Source organism: Betta splendens, chromosome 24 (genome assembly GCF_900634795.4).
Source record: "Betta splendens chromosome 24, fBetSpl5.4, whole genome shotgun sequence".
Lineage (NCBI taxonomy): Eukaryota > Metazoa > Chordata > Actinopteri > Anabantiformes > Osphronemidae > Betta > Betta splendens.
In genome coordinates, this window is record NC_040901.2 from 6,083,280 (window position 1) to 6,101,047 (window position 17,768).

General features: G+C 44.4%; 1 protein-coding gene across 8 annotated transcripts in view; it reads right to left on the minus strand.

The window, feature by feature from the left end:
* pak5 (p21 protein (Cdc42/Rac)-activated kinase 5) overlaps positions 1-15,736 on the minus strand; it is a 37,133-nt gene extending 21,397 nt beyond the window's left edge. The window contains exons 1-2 of one of the 8 annotated variants that reach the window (XM_055506421.1): positions 15,722-15,736; positions 14,937-15,047 (exon numbers count right to left, since the gene is read on the minus strand). Coding sequence is in view for 2 of the 8 variants with exons in the window: in XM_029140872.3 (XP_028996705.1) it covers positions 2,134-2,188 (55 nt within the window). In the remaining 6 variants the exon portion in view is untranslated. Of the gene's footprint in view, positions 1-2,133; positions 2,555-6,492; positions 6,673-7,929; positions 8,022-14,711; positions 15,048-15,464; positions 15,649-15,721 lie in introns of those variants that run through there. The other 7 variants (XM_029140874.3, XM_029140876.3, XM_029140873.3 and 4 more) reach the window with 7 other exon arrangements.
* Between the last annotated feature and the right edge of the window lie 2,032 nt (positions 15,737-17,768).

Here is a 17,768-nt window from a genome sequence, read left to right on the forward strand (position 1 = left end):
CACACGCCACTGGATACAGTAGGTGTCAATTCAAACAGATATAAGCCTCTTGCAATGGGTTTACGCAACTTTACACAGTCAATGTTCTGGGTTAAGACTGTATCTAAGGATGCACATGACCTACATGTATGGAAAAAACAAAGGGTTTATGAATATTTACCAAAACTACACAAAATACTCAAGTTTAACTGAAATATTTAAAAAGTAGTCACATATTATTAAAACCCCTGAAGAGAAAAACATATTATTATATTAAAATATTAGGGAAATATTTGCAACTGTAATGACCTTACACTGAGCTACATACTCAACAAACTGTTAGAGCCACCTACACTTTAGAAATGGTAAAGAGATATACACAGAAACATGATTTATTTAGGATCATGATCTTATTTTACATAAACCAGAAAACACATTATATAAACATAACAACCTTCATCATATAGTGCTTCTAGACGACAGACCTCTGATTAGATGAAAATATATTGGCTGGTGTCCACCTAAACCTACGTACTGTATAACCTTGTTACTATTTTTGGATTGTGCAAGATTAAATAAATGTTACCGATTGAAAAAGGAAGTAGAAAATCGCTAAATAAAGTGAAATCATACAAGGTCAAAGATTAAAAAAAAACTGCTACCGGGTGAGGAAGAGTCTGACAGGAGGTCACAGTGCGCCAGTGACTAAACGGGGCTCGATCGAAGCCTCGCGATGAATCATCAGCTGACACACGCAGTGGCTGAAGTTACCGCAGAGCAACGTACACACAACAACAAAAACATATCTTGTCTTGCTGAATCAAACTGCGACACAGATATACAGCACAGTTGGAAACGCTCCAGCTATTAACGCCTTTAATTATAGACACGCACACGGGGAAATTATTTTCACTTAAACCACTAATGTCAACAATGTGCTGCTTCACAGCATCATTTTTAAAGAAGCATAATCAGGGTTTTGTCAGAATATGACGATATAAAGGGCCTGTTTAGCTAAGTAGTGAAGGGCCCATGTAGGTCAGGGGTGTCTGGAGATTGTATGAGATTATTAGAGGCTATTGGGCTTAAGTTGTCTAGGCCAAGCTCAATACTGAAAGGCACAATGGTCTACTCGAAAACCAAGGCTTCTCTTTTGTCACATTCTGTACGAGGGGTTTAAACTTCAGAGTCAGACACACACAATATGGATGTTGGAAGCTGACCTGGAGTCCACACACACACACAGACAGTACAAACAGACTGACTGGTCCCAGAGCAGAGATCCTGACACCCAGGCTGATTTGTCTTTAAACCATCTGTCACCATCTGAGCCTCCACAGGCATTTCCCCTCATACAGCAACACTTTAACGCACACAAGCACACGATTTTGCTGGAACCTGTCGTGTGACGTATGTGTGTTCGCGTTTGTAATTATGTCTTATACATAACGTGTCTATTCTTGGCTCACATTATGGGGACTACAGCATTATTGGTGTATTTTAGTGTTAATTTTGCAGACAATTTGGAATCAACAAGCAAAACATACACCCAGGCACAAATATGCTAATACATGTCATACATAATTTAAATTACAGCATGAAAAGGACACTTCATTCTGATAAACAAGCTGAAGGAGGGAAATATGCTCTTCCTCATTTGCAGCAACAGGGAAGAGGAGGAATCTTGACTCTAATTAAAAGGTCAAATGTCTCAGAGGCAAAGAGTAAAAACCTGATGGTATGTTTTTGTAGAAGGCGTTGACCCGACACAGTGCAGCTTTACTTAGTTAGACTGACACACACTGGGCTACAGTTAGTCTGATCAAACATCTCCATCAACGCTGCTCTCCTCCCATTTCTCCTTTTTCTTGTCCAATTTGCATCCACTTGCTCTTTCCAGGCCCTGTTCAGACGATTTAATTGGCTAAAACATGAATCCACCTACAATTACCCGTACGTGTATCTGTAAAGCAACTCCAGCTAAAGAAGACGTTTACACCATTTGCAGCACATTAGGAAGTTTGTAACATTTCTTACTCGAATCACACTGACGGACCTGGAATAATCAGGACACTTCACCATGTTCCAGAACGGCTTTTCTGTTGGAGTATGTTGTTTCATTCATTTTTTTAAAGTAAACAGAATAAATCTTACCTGGGACCAAACTGATGCTATCTTTCAACCAATCAAGGTGCTCTGGATAAGACATGTCAGAACAACCGTGGCCTCTTCAGACGTGCAGCTCAGTCCATTGTGCACCTTCAATTCCTTTTAACAGAACATTAAGTGGTGAGGCTCATGCCCAAATCATGATTGCTGAATAATCATTCCAATCATTCCCTGGAAGCTTGACACTCAAGTGTAATCACTGAAGTGACAAATCAGGTCAGATCCAGGACCTTCTGCAGCCCCCAGCAAGCTCCCACTACTACAGCCAGTGTGCTGCTGCTACTGTATGACTCTCCCTGCCTGCACGCTCTGATAACTCCCAAAGTGAGATGCACAGGGCGCTGAAAAGTGCCTACGCCAGCAGCCCGAGCCAAGGCACGGCCAGACAGCTTAAGCCCAGACCCGTCCCATTTCACTTTCATTGTTTGTCTAACTGAATTTGACCGCCACGTCCCAATCTGAGCACCCCCTGACCTTCAGCGTCCTCCTCCCACTTGTCGGCCTGTCAGCGGAAGCGCAGAAACAACAGAGAGCGTGAGTGTCTTCTGTGTTCCCACAATCCGCAGGATGATGTTTGTGTCCCGCTTGTTCTGTCAGACACGCACATACTAAGCTGCGTCCCACTGGTCCCAGCGTGTGCGGATGCATCAACTCTGGTGTCAAGAGCTGCACCGCCAGGCGCCCGATCGCTGCTGTACCTCCTTCGCGAGGCGAATCATAGGAGAAGGAGGCAGAGAGTGTGACAGAGGAGATAAAATGGAAGAGAGGCAAAGAAAAAAAAAGCAGGCGGTCCAGTCGGCGGCCGGGGGACAGAGTCCGGCCGTTTGCCGATGCTGAGCAGACATTCAGCGGTGGCAGCCGCGGACGGGCTCTGGACCGCACGCGCTCGCACGGGCGCCGCAGCGCTGTCAGGATCACAGCGTACAGTCTCTTCTGTCAGACGGAGAGAGAGCGGGAGCGCAGTCAGCCACAGTCACGGTCGGGGAGATTTCACAGGGCCTCTCTAAGAGGATGAGGGCCAAATTGAAATGTAGTAATTAAACTGACCATTTAGAGAGACACAAACTTATTAAATCATCAGTGGTCTGACAGTGTAGAGCCTTGACCAGTGCACATTGTTTCATTTTCAAAAAGGCCTCCTACACTTTGTTTGGTGAATTACTGTAAACCTGTGTAGCACAATGTATTTTTGGACATATACTCTAGTGTGTGTATTTATTTGCATAATAATAATATATCTCTCAGGTTTCTCTCTCTTTCTTGCTCAACCAAATCAATTAATTAATTAGCATGAATAAATGAAATCTGACATCATCACAGGGATGAAGAAAAAGCCTAACACTGTACAGTATGTGTTGGCCATGCTCCCAAAGCTGCTTCACCATTATAGCAAAAGAATGTGTTTAATGGTTAACAACTTGCAGCAGAGTTAGGAAGCACTGGATATAAATACACACGCCACCTTTCAAAGGTCTCATCTCTGACACACATGCAGGGGAGTAATGTGCAGGGCTGCAGACTAAATACAGAAGGAGACTCCAGAATTATGACAGCTAACACTGACCACACACAAAGCAGCATTACAGCACCTTCCACATGGCCAACACTTGTTTGTGAGATATATCATAATCCTGTAAAGTGGTAACTTTTCCTCGCCAGTGTAATATTTAGCATCACACCTCGTTCAAGTTTCTCACTGTCTATCGAGCAAAGGGATCGGTTCAAGTTGTTGTTATCTCCCCACGCGGTGACCTTATAGATGAATATAGCAGGAAAGGGCAACTACTGGGAGGTGGTGAGCGATCAGGAAAGTTATCTAAATGAGATCTCTGCAGTCCTGAGGACAAGTGTGTGTGTGTGTGTGTGTGTGTGTGTGTGTGTGTGTGTGTGTGTGTGTGTGTGTGTGTGTGTGTGTGTGTGTGTGTGTGTGTGTGTCACTGTTTCTGAAAGTGTGTGCACATGTGAAAATTAAAGCAAAAGGTGACCTGAAAGAAAAGTCTGAAAGTGTCTCTTCACTGAGTTTCAGTTTCGTCTAAGATGGAATCTCACTGGAAACTGTGTTTTAGTATTTTTGCCCTTTGGAGAACTGTGTAATGAACTTTTTTATGTTACTTGAGGGATCAGGGATCAGCTGAGTAGTTGCTGACTGACAAAAAAACATCCACAAATACCATAGCACACATTTCTTTCCGGCTCCTCCTGAGGTTTTCCTAACATAGATGGGACCTAGATCTGGAATGTTCTGGGTCGGCCTCCAAGGCTCAAGAGTAAGATGATTTAATTACACAGAAAATGCCAAATCTCAATTAACCTGACCACAGGTTTAATTTCCAAAAAGCTTTGGATGAATCCTGCTGTCAACCCAATCTACCAAACACACAGAGAAAGGTTGTGCCATGTGGTATTAGCGTCACTGTATTCTGTATTCAGACCCCATCCACATCCAGACTGAAGAGACAATGCGTTGTTGTTTTTGACTTTGTCCCACTCACCAGGTGTCTACAATTTAGCGATCTGAAAACGAAAGCATCCTTAAAGCTAAGATAAATATGACTAAAATCAAACATGTGGCCGGTATAATTCAGAATAAATCTGTTCTGCGATGCAATTTCAAAACAGTGTGATCAGCGGCAGGTTTACAATGCATGTCTGTCCAGATAAGTCTTCTGTGAAGGGGTGTCTCATGTGTCCTTGCTTCTTTTAATATAAAGTAATCATCTTTATCCACAGTACACTCGCTTCAAATATAATCCAATTAGATGTTCTAAAAATAACTCATGGTTATTGTATGATAATTAGACAATAATTGAAACAGATTTAAGTATATTGTATTAATCCTGTACCTCACTGTTAATGGTTAGAGTAGGTAATTATCTACAGTATCTGTAACAAATGATGCTTGAAAAGTAACCCACAGCCTGCAGCCTCTGGCCATTAAAACCTGTGTACTTCCTGCTGATGGTTATCTGGGCTAAAAGCACTCCTCCTTTCCACCCCATTATCTACACAAGCATGTTAAACCCTTGACTTAATCGTTCATTATTGATAGCTCTGCATGGAGCCTTCCCTCCCGGTGCTATGGGAAAATGGTTAAGGCTGAGATGTAAAAGCTGTAAGTTAAAGATCGGTGGAGTCAGACGCTGCACGCGCCGCCGGGCCGAACAATGGTTTGTGTTTATGTGACGGGCATCTTGTTGTGCCTGTATGATCTCCAGCTGAAAACTGTGCTTTACTGTTTAAAGCACCTTTTCTGTCAGCAGGAGAATTTACGCGTATGAAGCTGGTACATGATGCCTGCGGGGGGGTTGTTTATGAGCTGGATAGCATGGCCCTGACAGCACATCAATCCCTCACGTTTCAGCCAAGGACACCGAGCGATGCATCAGCTGTGATAGATGGCGCCGCGTGAGCTTTCCGCCGTCACGCCGGACAACTAGCGGGTTCACGCCGCTTCTTCCAGCCATTTGTAGAATCACTATTAATCCTGGGGCAGACACACGCACGCGGCCCAGACACGCCTCGCTGACGAGAACCAGTGACAAACACGCAGCATTATAACTAAAAGGCTGATAAATCTGATAAAATGATTAAATTGTTACTTGTTTGCACTGGAAAAAACAGCCTAATATTTCAATGTGGGTCATTTCACACAGACTCACAGCTCCACGGAGAATGAATCACTCCACACATGGCAGAGGCGCGATCAGTCTAAGCTACAGGGGAGTGATACCTATAAAACATTGATCAGACCATCGCTCCAGTCAGCGTGCCGACCTCTCGTACATCATCTCCCACCCCTCCGCCATCCATTCACTATATATGGGGCTTAGATCCCACTCAAGCGCCCCTTCCACTCTATTTGTCTTTATCTCAGCAAATGGAAGTTTACACCTGTTGACCTACATCACCACTGCCGGCTGAGGAGAGGTGGTGGCTTCTCAGCACACTCACAAACAGCCGTGAGGGATGAAAATGCCTGAGGTTAGGACATTTAGAGAGAATCATCGTTAATCATCATCCTGATACTGAGCTTTAATCGTTCCTGTCAGACCAGTAATGACACTGGCTGCCTGACACCTTTTACACAGTGCAGTGTCAACGAAACTGACAGTCAACAAAAACTTTAAGATCTCATCATCATCATCACGTTCAGTAAACATACTGTGGATTTCACTTGATATGATATTAGCAAAAAAAAAAGAAAAAGGTAAACACTGACATTGAAAAAACAGTGCTTAAAGGTATCAGCTCTATTGATCTAACAAGCAGCAGTTCAATGCAGGCAGTGGCCCAAAAACAATATACAGTAACTGTTCAATAGATGCTTCAGCTAACAACACATACCAAACCCCAGCAGTCCAGAAACAAGCCCCAGTGTCAGGAGCAGTAACAGACATCTGCGTCGCTCCTCCGTCCGCTTTCATCTCAGTCCTGCTGATGCTCCCTTTAAGTTTGCTCTTTGATATGTTGCCCGTCATTCACAGTAAGCACTCTCACTTTTCCTGAAAAGAGCTTCGGCTCCTGAATTTCATGTAACCGCCGTTACACTTTGTGTAGGCACTTGGATGAACTGGGAGGGGTTGGCACACTATTGTGTTACATAAATGTCTTATAAAATGAAATGCAGCAAAATGTGAATGTACCATATCGCTTATTAGACAGTCGATTATTGGAAGCTGAACCTGCACAGGGTGACCGAGTTTCCCTAACAAATAGAAATATTAAGCTCACAACAGACAGCTGAAAGGACTGAGGACAGACAGAGACATACTGATTGCTGTATAATAACCAACCCATGTGTGTATTTCTAGGCTTTTTCAAATAAAAGTGACGTCTTGGTTTTAATATAAGACATCTGCATAGAAATAATTGGATAATAGAATGCAGAGCAAACACTCACTCATCCTCTGAACACACCTAATGCAAAAGATTTTAAAAATCTTTAACCTTGATGGCAACTGCTTTTATGAATTCATAAGTATGAATGATTATGAATTTGTAATTGGTGATTGCTAAAAAGGAAGCGCTGCTTTTTTTTTCCTTCTTAGAATTTACTTGTTGACTACAAACCAAAATTTAAAGTTGAACGCTGCCATCTGCTTTTAAGCTCCGGACTTACAAAAAGAGGTCAGATTTATTCTATTGTGCCCCATTTTGACAACATAGGGTGCTCCACAGGAACTCCAGCGTGGAACAAATCCTCTGCAGTGATAACAACATGATGATTTTGTACACACATACACAGTTTCTGGTTCATTTCAGTGATATGAAGTTGCGGAGCAGCGGGAACAAGCATTTGGGGATCTATTCACTATCTACAGTCTTTACAGCATTAGGCCGGACCTATTTGTATTCTGAAAGATAAACCAAATGCATATGTGCAGTAGCAAAAGTAGGAATTTTGACTACATATGACTTCTGACTGGTCTCTTGACTACGGAGTCTCTTGACTACACGTAATTCTAAATATAGTCCATCTTCTCCCTGCACCAAGCAGCTTCTGAGATAATGTGGGCTGCTAGTGCTGTGAAGGGATGACATGAGTCCAGTGGAGATGCTCCCATCAGCAAATCTTATCCACCCAGTTTCTGAGGCTCAGCCCCATACCAGTCCACATGACTTAACACACTGATGATCACTGATAAGATACCAGGATTAGGGCAACTGTGTGTCCATTTGTCGGTGTGTACACAAACGTGTGTGTTTGCGTGCTGTTCTCAGCCCCAAGATTCTTGGAAAAGCCACAGATATGCACAACCAATGACACCCGCTAATTCCTACCGGTCGCTCCCAGCAACAGCTCGTGTGTCTCCACATTCCAGTGAGTTCCTGTGGCTGTGGTTTCTGTTCCCAGTCCAGTGGTTTGGACCTGCCTAAAGGGTGACAACATAAATCTAAATGACCACTGGATGAATATCAGTACACAAGAGTTTGCCTTTTTTTACCACTCGTTCTGTTTTTGCCTGTATTTATGTAGTAATGGGCTGATCGTGTGTAAGAAAAGGAAGTGATGCTGTCAGAAAATGTTCAACACACCCTGTTATCTCTTTATCTTCCCTAAAGTTCCCTAAATGATAATGTCAAAATGTTTTGTCGTCATGTGAAACACAAGTATTTGTAGCACATTTCCATATAAACATACATTGATAGTCTTGAAACCATCTACACACATTTCACACAGATGCACTAACTCCCACAATGATTGACAGACAAACTCACTTCAGGAGAACTGACTTGTCTGCTTGTAAACCATGAGGGCTGAAGCAATCATTCGCCCTTAAATGTGTTTCCTTTTACTTGGTACACACACACACACACACACACACACACACACACACACACACACACACACACACACACACACACACACACGCACGTCATGAATGGTCCATTTCTGCAGATGGATAAATTACTGGGAGGGAAATGCACAGCGGCCCAGCAAAGCAGAGTGGAGGAAATGAAGAGGCTTAGCTGGAAGGATAACAGAACGACAGGGGGAAAACTAAGCCAAATAAATCATAATGCAACGTCACACGCTGAATAACAGCACAATCAGGAGAAGGGAATGATAGAAAGGACATGATGACAACTGCTACTTTCATCCCATTCTGTATTGAAAAGGTGCTGGAGGAGATAAAGTAAACAAAAGCAACAGTGTGTTGCTACATGACAAGACACAAGGGCAGCAACACAACTGCCTATAAGCCATTCAAACCTATACAACAACCCCTGCATCATCCTTTTGTTAACTAATTAGAGATCTGGGATTAAGTGTCGCCATTATTGAGGTGCGCCACTTTGTTTGTAGCTGTTTTGCACCAAAATCTACAACAAACAGACGTGAAGCCCATTTATATTTCAGCAGCATGCAGCTTCCCCCTCCTCCTCCTCCTCCTCCTCCTCCTCTTCTTCCTGCATCTCACAGCTGACTTGGGGAGTTGTTTTTTTATCTTAAACTCACAGGGGGGGTTAAAAGAAACCCGTGCCTGGATTAATTAGAGCCAGTGCTGCGATTGCTGCACAACCGAAGCCCTGCAAGGCTGCAGATGAATCGCAAATCGTTATAACCAGCAATTACATATAATCAACGGGCATTACAGGTACGCTGAAAATAATCAAGTGCAGTATCAGACATCAGTGCATCTAAAAGAAACACACAGGTATTAGCCAACAGCTGCTGCTCTGACAGGTTGCACTGTGTTAACAAGCCCCACACGTCAGCGTGGATCCCTTTTCTATGTCAGTAAACTCCCCGCATCCCCCTTTTGTTGAAATTTCCTGCGGTTTCATGGCCAGGCATCAAAGAGAGCACAGCTGTGTCATCGCTTTAATCTATTCAGCCAGTGCATCTGCATGTCTACGTCATTAGCCTCCTGCCTTAATGTGTATTTGCGTCCGAACATAGCTTTATTTGTGTGTGCATGCATGGGGAGCGCATATGCATTCAGTCATGCAAACATGGGTACATGTGCTCTCATGCAGCATTAAACAATATACAATTATAATATACTGTACACACTGACTAACACACTTACACACACACACACACACCATGGCATGAAGGATAATGAGGATCTTTTTTATGCCCGAAGTTGTGTTGGGTTCCCAAATGAAGGCCATGTTAAGACATCACATCACAGACTCTAATCTATGTGATGGTCAAGTTTCCAAGCCGTGCTAAATTTAGTGTGCACTGCTGCTTTTGAGTGACGAGGAAAAAACAGCAGTCCTCACAGTCAAATGAAGAGGAGGGAGGAGAGATGGTGAGGAGAGGAGAGGAGAGGAGGATAAGCCTGAAAGCTTAACCCGAAACACAGTATCAATACTAGTTTGTCATTATTGTATGTTGGTTATGTGTTTGCTCCAGTTGTCCAGTTACACATGTTTAGCTTTATATTAGATCCTAAAAGATTAGAACTTTTAAGATGTAATGCTACAGAGGTGGTGTACATGGTTGCACCTGCATTGCAACAATAACACTGTTCCTTTATTTTATGCCTAATCCATGAATCACTTAGTGGTTTTTGGCTCTGACTGAGCACAACATCAGGTGGTAGTAGCCACGTCCACTTAGTCGGGTGCCAAGGAGCCTCTGAATTATTCAGCTGGAGACATTAAGAGTCGACCTGTAAGAGTGTTTTTAAAGTTAACTCAATTAGTGCAGGAGGGGGAAGTGATGGTCACCCTTTGGAAAGGAGTTGGACAACAGGTTCAGTGACAGAAGTGGCGATATGGGCCACTGTGACGCCACCTCCCAGACAGGTGAGGCGGTGTGGAAGGTGACCAGGGTGCTATAACGTAAGCATCTTCAACCTCTCCGCCTCCTTTGAAGCCTCCCCACGGGGGCGTGGAAGCAAGGGGCTGGTAATGAAGCAAGCGGAGCCATAATGAATGTCCTTTTTCAGGTCTGCTTTGATGAAATACCACCTGACTGATCTCAAATCACAGAACAAAACAGGGAGCGCTTGCTGACAAGTGTTGTGAAAGCTGCACTATCCGGCAATACGACGAAGAGCGTTAAGCTACTTTAAATACTTTCATCTGCTCCTGCTCCTCCACTTTGCCTCATCGCTTCCCTTCCTTCCTCTGTGATCACCGAGTGGGATGAAAGAAGATGACAGTGTATATAGTTGTGCTAATCTTAAGTCAAAGAATTCTCTCCTAGATGGTTGTCATGCCTCTCCAACACACAACGCATGCGGCTGTTTACATCTGAACACCAGGCAGAGAATTTCGCCATTTCCTGTTCTGCGTTTGAGGAGGTCTGGGGGATTATGCAGAATTCAAAATGCATAGAAAAGACAGCGAGGGGTAACAAAAGAGGAGCATAATCATAGAGTGGGGTGTGCAACAGGCTTTTACCTTACTCCAGTACACACTCAGCAATAAAAATATGCATAAAATATGCATAATCTCTATGATCAAGATGACTGCTGCCACTTCTAAAGTGGGTGATTTCTACTGTAGCTCAGCATAACACACACCTGTTTACAGTAGCTAATTCATGCATCAACACAAACAAGGAGAACTAAAGCATCTGTGGTCTAACAACACATTGTAAAAAGGTTGTGTGTTTGAAGACACACACCTGGCTTTGTTAGGCTGTCCATTCTAAACATGTATCACTATAGTGATTACACTGGACTTAGTCCACTGTCACCACAGCAGTGTGCTAGGACACAAACACACACACACCTTAAATTAGCCTAGTTTCTGTACAGACAGAGACGCTGGGGCATATTGACACGTCTTAAACATTCTATAGCACAAATACACACACTTCCACAGAAATAGTCCAAGGGAAGGGTGGGTGACGGAGCGATAAGGGCCAGCGCTGTGCTAGCCAGCAGCTACGGCAGCCCGAGGGCATCGCTGGGTGTTCAAGCTCCAGTGCGCATCATCATCAGTGCCCCCTGACCACTGGCACACACACACACACGCACGCACACACACACCAGCCAGGCCTTTTCAGCCTTTTGGACAATAGGGGGGACCGGGAAAGAATTGGAACAGTCTCACTGAATGCAAATTACACTGAGAAAACCGAACACGATGTGGGTTAAGGTTGATCGTGTCTCTTCTACTAATTCTGGTTCTAGGGGAGTAGCTGGACAACTCCTACTGGTGTCAAGCTAAGGATGCAGTTGCGAGGCAGCTAAAGATGATCCACAACAACACAATTTTGACTGATTGATCAGGTGACACCAGATGTTATACAGATTTACTTTTACATAAACATACATATATAATGACTGTGTCGTTTATAATCATACAGTACTGTACATAACATCTATGTCTGCTTTGCTTATGTCTGTCTCTCCACTTGATGTCTCTTTCATATGCTCAATCTCTCCCTCTGTCTTCCTCAACCTCTCTCACACACATACAAGCACAACATTTTGTTCCTGACATACCAAGTCATGCAGAAAACACAAGGGGAGCTTTTTTTTTCTTTTTTTTCAAATCCTGGGACAAAAACAGCAAAATGCAATAACCTGGGACAAAAGTGCTGACATCTGAAGATGAGTCTGGCATTCAGAGCCACTGCTCAATTGCAGCTGAAACGAACACAAATGACAGGTTGAGAGAAAGAAAGACCCCTGTGCAGACAGATCCCTTCTGACACGCTCTAGTCTTTCTGCTAATTTCTGGCATATTCTTCCTCCTTTTCTCTCATCTGCATCCATCATGCCTCCCTCTAGGCCCCAATTTTTGTTCTATCTGTATTTTTCATCTCAATCATTGCTTCCCGTTAGACGACATCCTCCTGCTACATCATCTCCATCCGCTACGTTACCTGCCCTGTCCTTCCTCCAGTTTTCCTAGCGCTATCATCTTTTTCACCCCCCCACCCTACTTTGCTCTTCATCCTTCCTCTCTCATGTCCTTATTTGCATGCTAAGCCTGCCTCTTGATTAGCAAGATCGACCAACACAAGCCTGCCAGACACTTTGCTAAAATAAGACTTTAGCAAGGCTCCTATATGAATTTGAATCTATTTTTCCTATTTTCTGTTATTGCACATTATTCAACCTTAGTGTAAATGTGACAGTGTTAACTAGGAGCCATTTAATTACAGTTAAGGAAGAGAGATGCTGTCCATTGACACACATAGATTCATCTTGAATTGGAACTAGGACTAGTGAAGAAGGCACACATACTGTAACACTTCTGTTCAAATTATTTAATGTACAACTCCCTCGGACTCTTACATAATTGTGCATGTGTGAGCGAGCAAGGCTGCCTCCTCGTAGACAGCAAACGCAATCTAGTGCAGAGATGCATGGACTAAAATAGTTAGTCATGTGTTCATTATCACCATCCTCTTCCAAGTGCACACCCCAGAAATGTTAATCACAAGAGGACATTTAAATGGGTCCGTACATGTTTACAGTCATATTTGTGTGTTCATGTGAGAGACAGAAAAAGATGTGGAAACATAATAAGGCAGGCTATGACGGCAAAGAGGTTGTGGGATTGTGATAACTTCAAAGCATATTATTATTATTATTATGGCAGGTTGAAGCCATGCTCTGGCATCCCTGAAGCTTTGATCATTATGTAAAGCTGTTGTGCTCAGTGCTGACACTGAATAACTTACAACCTGTATAACCAGGCAGTGTGCAAGCTACTGTACATGGACAAACACACAGACTCAGCTCCTACTTCTCATTTTAAAATTACACACATCCCTTCATCGACAGAGCGCAAGTCTCACCTTGATGTGTGACCTGGATACAAACACGGGTTTAACAGCCATTAAATGAGTAAAAGTACATAAAGATCAGTCGAGTAGTAATAAAAGAGTACCACTCAGACTCTGAAAACAGTTGTATAATGTCTATTTTGAGTCTGGAGTGGTGTCAAGTCTGAGAAAATAATGACATCATCACTGTTATGTCAGCTTAATACTGGAGTCCAGTTATAAAAAAACTGCAAAAAAGCAGGGATTGTGGGTGTTGAAATGCAAAATCCTAGGTCCTGAAGTTATAAAAATTGGACTCAATCACCCTGAATATCTCTTCTGTTCTGTCCATTGATTTCAGTCTCTCCAAAGTCTGCACTAAATTTCTAAATTGCTAGAATTCTCCTTTGTTATTCTTAGTAAGGGAGCGTTGCAAACTAATGATCAATTTGTAGTGTAAAATGTCTTTGATAACCTTTGCTTTACACAATTCCACACAACATATAACATATCCACAAATATTGTCAAAATCCATGCCTAGAATATGTCTCTTAAATGTTATTACTACCTGTCTTAACAAGGTTTTTTACTTGAATGGGTAAACATGAGATTAAGAGGAGGACCCCAGCTCATGAGGCCCAGCCACCACTTTTAATTTTCGTCTACACAATCTAATCCGAGAGCCACGCTGAAGTTGAAAACATGCCATCTGTTCCTGCCCCTACCTGGCCTACATTAGCCTGAGCCCATTGGAACTCTGACTGGCTGCAAGAAATTAAATAATGAAACACAGGCACTGCAAATAAATGTCTTGCACTGTCATGAAGGGCACTGCTACGACAGAAGGGGATGCTGTCACAATACAAATTGGGAAACATAGCAACACCAGAGCTAAAAGTCCATTAACTGAGCGCCACACTGAGCACAGGCTCCGGGCGCATTACAGAGATTTTCCCCTCGACCACAAACCATCGCCTCCAATCCCTCCTCGTTTCAGCGACAATGACACGAGAGGGGCGAAATAATCTGGCCTTTATAATCTATTCGCAGCACGCATAGGTGTGATGCCCACCCAGTTCAACACCAAGGACAGCGGTCGACGCGCGCGCGCCGCCTGACAGCCATGACAACACACGCGCTCACAAAATGACAGATTCCTCCTCCGCGCGGCGGCACCGTAGAGCGGCGGACGCGACGCTGCCCCGAATGACACTGCTGTTTCAGCCAGACCCGGAGGCATCAGCCGAGAGCTCACCACAAGCATTTCTCTTCCCCGCGGCGGCTCCGCGTTGCCCCCCTGCAGACGCAGAAGCAGCCGCCACACGCTTTCGAGCCGAATTCGCGGCGCGAGGACCCGTTTGTCGAGCGAAACGCGTACCTGCCTGCGCCGGGGTCGAGCAGCTCACATGTCCCGTCGTTTATTTCGCTCCGTCGTCGTGGATGGTTGTTATTGTTATTATTGTGGTGGTGGGCACCGTTATGTGTCCGCCAGCGCCATGTTATTCTCGCTGAGTGGAGGACTGTGCGGTCCTGTGCGCTACATCCGGGCTGCGGAGGGGAGCGAATGAGCGCGGCTCGTGGCGGCGAGGAGGGCGGAGAGCACCTGTGCAGCAAAGCGGCGCCGACGCTCGGTCACGTCCACGTAGCCGCGGACCTCAGCGTCCCGGTAGCCTCGAGTCGCCGGCCGCGTAGAGGTTATTGTGGAGTAGGTCAACTAATAGAGAGAGAGAGAGAGAGAGAGAGAGAGAGAGAGAGAGAGTTCAAGTCAGACGGGTGCACGCGCCGAAATGACTGCGCTAACAACGGTTGCTATGGAGTTAACCAAGCAACCACACACGGGACGAAACGCGGCTAGAACTGTAATTGATATGAAGCACATATACTGGCTAACTCAACGTGCTAACAGCGTTAGCTTGACAGGTGAATGTAGGCTGTTACATTATACAGTTAAGTAAATAGGTTATATGAATGGTTTAAAAGGCACGAGTAACTGTTTGTAATTGAATAATTAGCTAATAGTCGTCACAATATAACCTAAAGATTAATAGCTAAGTAATATAACTAGTTTCACAAATTGCTTAAAATTATAAATAATTGGTTGAAATAAAATAGAGCTAAAATTATTACAAACCTTTGCATTTTTCTGTTTTGAATATCAGATGTTTTGCAGAGCAGCTCCTTGACAGGGTCTGAAGTTGAGCTAGTAGTAATAATACCTGAAGTATGTGTGTATTGTTGTTGCTAAGGCTCAGTACTGAATACTGTTGACATCAGGTTGTCGTTTTCTGTTGGACCACGTTAGGCACGAGTGTATAAGTAAGTGTGGCTTGAGCGAAGCGGGACGGGTTGTAGCCCCAGAGCACGAGGGGGTGTGGGTGGGGTACTCACAGTGTGACGCAGCTCTCAGTGTCATTGATCTGCCATCTGCGCTCGCGACATCCTCCCCAGACTACACAAGTGAACGTGCGAGGGCGCGAGCCGCTTTCTCCCACTGTGACAGGGGAGTCCTTGCGCCTCGCTGCTGCCTACGTAGCCGCCCAGTGGCCACTATGCTACTATGTTGTTGTTAATATCAGCGAGGCAGCGGCTACAACACGTCATTGGACGATGCGTTATTAATATCTAGGGAGTGTAGTTTTTTATTAATATCCCTGAAGGGAATGAGAGAAGTCTTTGTTTTTACGCATAACAACCCGGCGCTGTGTGATTTGATGTGATGTCACTGAGAGTCAGTTGATACGATTTATGAATTAGTATCACAGCCGTACAAACCCAGTGGGCTCCACTGAGCACATGTCCACGCACTGCCTCGCGGAGGAATTTGACATCTCCATCTAGCGGTGGATCGGGGGCCACGCAGGTAACTGCAGGGCATCCAACTGCAGCTTAGTGTCTGAGAAACAAGCCGCACCATGTAGTCGTCATCCTGTATGGCCATAAATTCATGTCCTAATGGCTCAGATACGCAGAAACACACACATAAACAGCCTTGGGTCCTTACAAAGATGAGCTGCTGTCCCCATGGCAACCGTAGCAACATAATAATAATCTCTCAACCCAACTCCCTCACTCTAACTTCCACTTACTCGCCAGAAACAGACCCTCGCCTTCACTTTTCCTCACCCGCGTGTAAACGCTGAGAACCGTGGTGCCTTTCACAGTGCAACGGAGGAGGGTAAACGGGGAGAAAGGGAGGAACGGAGGCAGCCGCCGTTGAACGTTGGAGCGGGCCCCGCAGCTTATCAGAGGCTAATGCCGCTCTGGAAAGACCTGCTCCTGCCAGAACGCTCTCTTCTGCCCAACAGCAGCGTACCCCCCCCCGGCGCCCTCATTGGTCGCCGCTACCGAGCGGATCTCCTGCCAGTGACATCATTACTCGCGCTCCTGTCAGGCAACATGTGTTAGAGCACGTGGAGGACACACACGCTCAAACAAACACACCGCGGAGTCTGATTGAGCCGCGTTTGTTGTTCATTTGTTGCAATGCAATTAAAGTTGGGTTGAGGAAACTAGTCAGGCTTAACCATCTAAAACCAAGCAAATGCTCTGTGTTGAGCATCTCCTCAGACAATACGCAGCCCACGCAAAGCAGCTCCCCGCGATCCTCACAGGAAGCTTTGTTTTGTGCTCATGGTTACTGTGCATGAATGCATTATTAAAATAAAATCCATTTGTAAATGCAATAGGCCTGTTGTGGCGGCAAGTGCAGCAAGGCTGTTTTTTCTACAATGGCTCACCAGTAAAGATTTAAACCTGTACCAGTACTAAACCATGATCTTCCCTATAAATAGGTTATTTATTCCATCTAAATGGATGATTTCCTCCACGAACACATCTGATCTGCTTGTGTAAAAACATTCATGCATTTTCGTACCCATTTTTCCGTTTATTATTTATGTCTTAAAGGAATCGCAAAAATATATGAACAAAACAACAACAGCAGAAATGTGCCTCGTAGGGGGTGATTATGCACTTGGATCTAATTATCCCAGCTGCTCAATACAGCAGATTCAAGTGCTCCCACAAACACAAGCACAAACAACGCCAGAAGCCCCGACTCCCCAAATTGTCCACCGTGGCCTATAATGTGTTGCACCGAGAGCCACATCTGGGCCCCGAGTGCTCTCATGTACTCATGATGAGTTAGTGAACGTGCAGTGCAGTTAGTGTGGGTGCACATGCATGATTGATGACCATCCACTAGAGTTTTCTACTTATACGAACCAGATGATCTCAAATTATTAATAAACCCAAAGCATACGAGACATACACTCATTATTTTCCCCTTTATTATTATTGATGTAAGAGTGGACATTGTTGGAACGAGCATGAGGACAAGCAGTGCAGTTGTGTGCGTCCACGTGCGCGAGTCCTGTTTGTTATCAAGTCGTCGCCCTGGAGAGTAATTTGGCTGAAATTCGACCCAGCAGTTCTC